The sequence below is a fragment of the Sapajus apella genome, unplaced genomic scaffold, assembly GCF_009761245.1.
Source record: "Sapajus apella isolate SASKATOON/1434 unplaced genomic scaffold, GSC_monkey_1.0 scaffold48, whole genome shotgun sequence".
NCBI classification, from domain to species: Eukaryota; Metazoa; Chordata; class Mammalia; order Primates; family Cebidae; genus Sapajus; species Sapajus apella.
In genome coordinates, this window is record NW_022436988.1 from 8,048,815 (window position 1) to 8,054,365 (window position 5,551).

The 5,551-nt window shown below is 57.1% G+C and overlaps 1 protein-coding gene across 4 annotated transcripts in view; it reads left to right on the plus strand.

The window, feature by feature from the left end:
* Window positions 1-5,551, plus strand: part of GRIN2C (glutamate ionotropic receptor NMDA type subunit 2C) — a 19,677-nt gene that overhangs the window by 12,208 nt on the left and 1,918 nt on the right. For all 4 annotated transcript variants that reach the window (XM_032241759.1, XM_032241756.1, XM_032241757.1 and 1 more), the window contains exons 8-12: window positions 1,403-1,528; window positions 1,913-2,142; window positions 2,512-2,672; window positions 3,174-3,361; window positions 4,919-5,151. In XM_032241759.1, the coding sequence (XP_032097650.1) occupies window positions 1,403-1,528; window positions 1,913-2,142; window positions 2,512-2,672; window positions 3,174-3,361; window positions 4,919-5,151 (938 nt within the window). The remainder of the gene's footprint in view (window positions 1-1,402; window positions 1,529-1,912; window positions 2,143-2,511; window positions 2,673-3,173; window positions 3,362-4,918; window positions 5,152-5,551) is intronic.

Here is a 5,551-nt window from a genome sequence, read left to right on the forward strand (position 1 = left end):
CCCTCCCTCCCTCTCTCCCTCTCTCCCTCCCTCCCTCTCTCCCTCTCCCTCCCTCCTTCCCTCCCTCTCTCCCTCCTTCCCTCCCTCTCTCCCTCCCTCCCTCCCTCTCTCTCTCCCTCCCTCCCTTCCTTCTTTCTGTTTGTTTCTTGGAGATGGGGTCTTCCTCTGTCCCCCAGGCTGGAGTGCAGGGGTATCATCTCGTCTCACTACAGCCTGGAACTCCTGGGCTTGTGATCCTCCCACCTCAGCCTTTTGAGTATCTGGGATCTCAGGTGCTCACTGTCACACCTGGCTAATTTTTGTACTTTGTGTAGAGGCTGGCTTTCACTGTGTTGCCCAGGCTGGTCTCTGAATTCCTGAACTGAAGCAATCCACCTGCTTCAGCCTCCCAAAGTGATTTATTTATTTATTTCTCTTTCTTTCTTTCTCTCCCTTTCCCTCCCCTTCTTTCTTTTCTTTCCCTTTCTTTCTCTTCCTTTTTATCCCTCCCTCTTTCTCTTTCCTCTTTTCTTTCTTTCCCTCCCTCCTCTTTCTCTCCCTTTTTTCTTTCCCTCCCTCCCTCCCCTTCCTTTCTTTCATTCCTTCCCTCCCTTCCTTCCTCTCTCTTTCCCTCCCTCCCTTCCTTCCTCTCTCTTTCCCTCCCTCCCTCCCTCCCTCCTTTCTTCCTTCCTTTTTTCCTTTCACTCTGTCACCCAGGCTGGAGTGCAGTGGTGCAATCTCAGCTCACTACAACTGCCACCTCCCGGGTTCAAGGATTCTCCTGCCTCAGCCTCCTGCGTAGCTGGGATTATAGGCATGCGCCACCATGCTCGGCTTATTTTTGTATTTTTGGTAGAGACGGGGTTTCGCCATGTTGGTGAGACTGGTCTCGAACTCCTGATCTCAGGTGATCCGCCCGCCTCGGCCTCCCAAATCGCTGGGCTTACAGGCGAGAGCCATAGAACCCAGCCAGCAGTAGTGATTTCTTACTCTAGGAGATAGGAACAGTCTTGTCCGGGGCCTGGGGTGGGTGTCTCCAGTTCTCTGGGCGTGAGTTTCCATGTTGGTGGGATGAGCAACACGACTTAGCCCCAGAGGCTCTGATTCTGGGCAGAACCACTGATCGGCCACTCCGGGCCAGGCAGGGTTTGTGAAGTCAAAGGAACGTTTCTTGGGGTGGGTGACTTGTACCTGTCCCAAAGAAGCTGGGGTTGGGGAGACACCAAGGATGCTGGAGAGCCTGACCTCTTTTGGGGACCTCTCCTGGGGCTCTGCTGGTCTGAGTCAGGGTTCCCCTTGGCTGGGTCTGCAGAGCTGGTGGGTGCCTACTTTGACCACGTGGACCCACCTGTCTCCACCCAGTGCTTCTGGGCTGGGGGCAGGGGACACACCGAGGCCTCTGACTGCCTCCCACTGTCCCCAGAGCCATATAGCCCTGCGGTGTGGGTGATGATGTTCGTCATGTGCCTCACCGTGGTGGCCATCACCGTCTTCATGTTCGAGTACTTCAGCCCCGTCAGCTACAACCAGAACCTCACCAGAGGCAAGAGTAAGCCTCACCTGGGGCTGGGAGGAGGGCGGGGCTTGGAGGTGCACACCGCCACACCTGGTGGAGGAGGGCACCCTGGCTGGGAGGAGGGCACCCTGAAGGCTGGGCTCAGGGGCAATGGGTCCTCCAGAGACTACCTTTGGGAGGCCCCTGGCCTTCAGATGACACACGCTGGGGGCCAGTCAGATGAGACAGACACATGGGGACACACACACACACACACACACACATGCGCAGGTGAGCTGACTTGACCTGGCAAGGGAATGGCCAGGGATGGGTCCCCGCCAAGGCTAGGCTGAGACCAGAGCTGTGCAGTCGGGTGGGCTGAGCTGAGCCCTTTCATGGTGGGCAGGAGGAGCCCCAGTGTCCCCCTCTTGCCCCCAGAGTCCGGGGGCCCATCTTTCACCATCGGCAAGTCTGTGTGGCTGCTGTGGGCGCTGGTCTTCAACAATTCAGTGCCCATCGAGAACCCCCGGGGCACCACCAGCAAGATCATGGTTCTGGTCTGGGCCTTCTTTGCTGTCATCTTCCTTGCCAGCTACACGGCCAACCTGGCCGCCTTCATGATCCAGGAGCAGTACATCGACACTGTGTCCGGTCTCAGTGACAAGAAGGTTGTGGGGCTGTGGCTGGTGGGGGTGGGGGGACACTGAGGGTGGGGACAGGCTGTGAGTGGGCAGACCCAGGAATGTGAGCTGGAGGTTGGAGCAGGAAGAAGCTTCAGGGCCTGCTGAGGAGGGGCTGGGGGCTGGGGCAGGAGATGATTCAGAGCCACCGGCCAAGAGGCCTTGGGTAAGTCTCTCTCTGTCTCGGGCCTCAGAATTTTCATTTGGAAAACACGAGAGTGGCCTGGACAGCCGTTAGGACCTTCTGCTCTGACAATGCAAGTCCACACTGCGGGGCTCGGCTCTGGGCTGGGTTTGGGCTTTGGTGCCTGGAAGGCTGGAGGAGGGTCATGACAGGCTGCTGCCCTCCACCTGCAGTTTCAGAGGCCTCACGATCAGTACCCACCCTTCCGCTTCGGCACGGTGCCCAACGGCAGCACGGAGCGGAACATCCGCAGCAACTACCGAGACATGCACACCCACATGGTCAAGTTCAACCAGCGCTCGGTGGAGGACGCGCTCAGCAGCCTCAAGATGGGGTGGGTCCTGGCCCTGCACCCACCGTCTCCATGCACATGTCTCCCCAGTGGCCACCTTAGCTCTCCCTATAGGGACAGTGGGGCTGGGCTGTCCTGCAGACTCTTGAGGGGTGGAGGGAGGAGATCTTGGGGCAGAGTGGAGCTTGAAGCACAATGGAAGCCACCACATGTCTCAGAACACAGCTGTGGTGCCGACCAATGTTCAGCCTCGGTCTGAGGAGGTGGCTGGGACAGTCTCTGAGTCTTAGGGGCGTGGAGGGGGTGAGCAGAAAGGGTGGTGTGTCTTCTGGGAAAGGACAGTCCCCTGGTCTCTCTGTGGGGGAGGGTGGGAGGGATCCTCACTGCACCCAGGACCCAAGAGAACCAGACAATGCTCTGCCCACTCATCCCTCCCGGGGGTGCCCAGCAGGCTTATGTGGTTCCGACCCCTGTCACGCCCCAGTGTCGGTGCCCCTTCCCCTCCCATATGGTCCCTAGCTCTGAGGCTCAGCCTGTCCCCAGGAAGCTGGATGCCTTCATCTATGATGCTGCTGTCCTCAACTACATGGCAGGCAAGGACGAGGGCTGCAAGCTGGTCACCATTGGGTCTGGCAAGGTCTTTGCCACCACTGGCTACGGCATTGCCATGCAGAAGGACTCCCACTGGAAGCGGGCCATAGACTTGGCGCTCCTGCAGTTCCTGGGGGACGGTGGGTACTGCTACTGCTGGGGTGTCCAGGGTGGGCTGTGGAGCCCATGGTGGTCAGCATCTCCACCACCGATCAAGTCCCCAAGGCCTGTGGGCAGGGAGTGGTCTCTGGGGGGGTGAGAGGTTGGGACAGTTGAGGGGGGCAGGTACTAGGAGCAATTAGAGACAGACCCGAGGAAGGGAGAGGAGGGAGGGAGCAGGAACTGGGCTGGAGAGTCCCTGAAGGGCAGGAAGGAAGGAAGGGGCTCAGGCCTCATGGTGGGGCCAGGGTGGGGTGGCTGAACTCCTTTCTTCTGCCCTAAGGCCCCTCCCATGTTCCCTCCCAGATGAGCACCTCCTTTGCTCAGTAGAGTATCTCCATGGCCATCTTGAGATTACCTGGGGTAGTACGAACCTGCCTAGTCCCACATGTGTGAGTGTCCAGCCCAGCCTGTCTGCAAACCCAGAGAGAGCTTTGAGTTTAGAGGAGTTCCACCCTCGTTAGATAAGACATGGTCTGGACCGGGTGTGGTGGCTCATGGCTCTAACCCTAGCACTTTGGGAGGCTGAGGTAGGAGGATTACTTGAAGCCAAGGGTTTGAGACCAACCTGGGCAACACAGCAAGATCCTGTCTCTATAAATAAAAATTTTAAAAATTAGCCAGGCATGGTGGCACGCACCTACAATCCCAGCTACTTGAGAGGCTGAGGCAGGAGGATCCCTTGAGCCCAGGATTTTGAGGCTGCAACGAGCTATAGGATTGTGCCACTGCACTCCAGCTTGGGCGACAGAGTGAGACCCTGTCTCAAAAAAAAAAAAAAAAAAAATCGGATTTCTCAAAGCATATAATAATGAGAGCAGCCAGGTGAGGTGACTCATACCTGTAATCCCAGAACTTTGGGAGGCCAAGGTGTGAGGATTGCTTGAGTCTAGGAGATCGGGATCATCTGAGACAATGTGGGGATATCCCATCTCTACAAAAAATACAAAAATTAGCCAGGTGTGGTGGCATGCCTGTAGTCACAGCTACTCACGGGGCTGAGATGGAAGGATCGCCTGAGCCTAGGAAATCCAGGCTGCAGTGAACCATGATCACACCACCCCACTTCAGCCTGGGTGACAGAGCATGACTGTCTCAAAATAATAATAATGACAGTGATCACAATGCGTGTCTCTTAGGCGCCGAGGCCTTTTGTCTTCATGTGCCCAGCTCCATGAGTGACATGTAGATGGTGAATAAGTTTATGAAGATGAGTGAATGAATGGATGCTAACATTTGCCCAGTCCACAAGCCTTTACTAGGGGTGCACAGCGGGAGGACCCAAAGGCCAGCATTGCCCACCCCAGCCTCCACCCGGCTTTCCTATTTCGTTGCTCACTGACCCTCCACTCTCTGCCCCACAATCCTGTCCCAGCCAGGCTGGATCTCTGTGTGGTCCGCTTGAGGAAGAAGGGGGTGGCGCCCTGGCCCCAGATCCCTTCTTACTCCAGGCTTGTGGTGAGCTTTGTGAGGGGGTTGCTCTAGGGGGTTGCTATAGTTTCCTGAGCCAGATGTGTACCCCCCGCCCCCCACTCCAGGAGAGACACAGAAACTGGAGACCGTGTGGCTCTCAGGGATCTGCCAGAATGAGAAGAACGAGGTGATGAGCAGCAAGCTGGACATTGACAACATGGCGGGTGTCTTCTACATGCTGCTGGTGGCCATGGGGCTGGCCCTGCTGGTCTTCGCCTGGGAGCACCTGGTCTACTGGAAGCTGCGCCACTCGGTGCCCAACACATCCCAGCTGGACGTCCTGCTGGCTTTCAGCAGGGTGGGTGCCTGCCCCTCCCCACACAGGCCGTAGCTTTAAGGGCACCTACCCAGATAAGTCCGGGCTGGCCATGGCCCATTTCCAGAGGTAAAAGCCAAGGTTCTGGCTGGGCTCGTGGCTCACGCCTGTAATCCCAACACTTTGGGAGGCTTAGGCTGGTGAGTACCTTGAGTCCAGAAGTTCAAGACCAGCCTGGGCAACATGGCGAAACCCCATCTCTATAGAAAATAAAAGAATTAGCTGGGTGTGGTGGTGCGCGCCTAAAGTCCCAGCTACTCAGGAGGCTGAGTTGGGAGGATCGCTTGAGCCCAGGAGGCAGAGGTTGCAGTGAGCTGAGACGGTGCCACTGCACTCCAGCCTGGGCAACAGAGTGAGACCCTGTTTCTAAAACAAACAAACA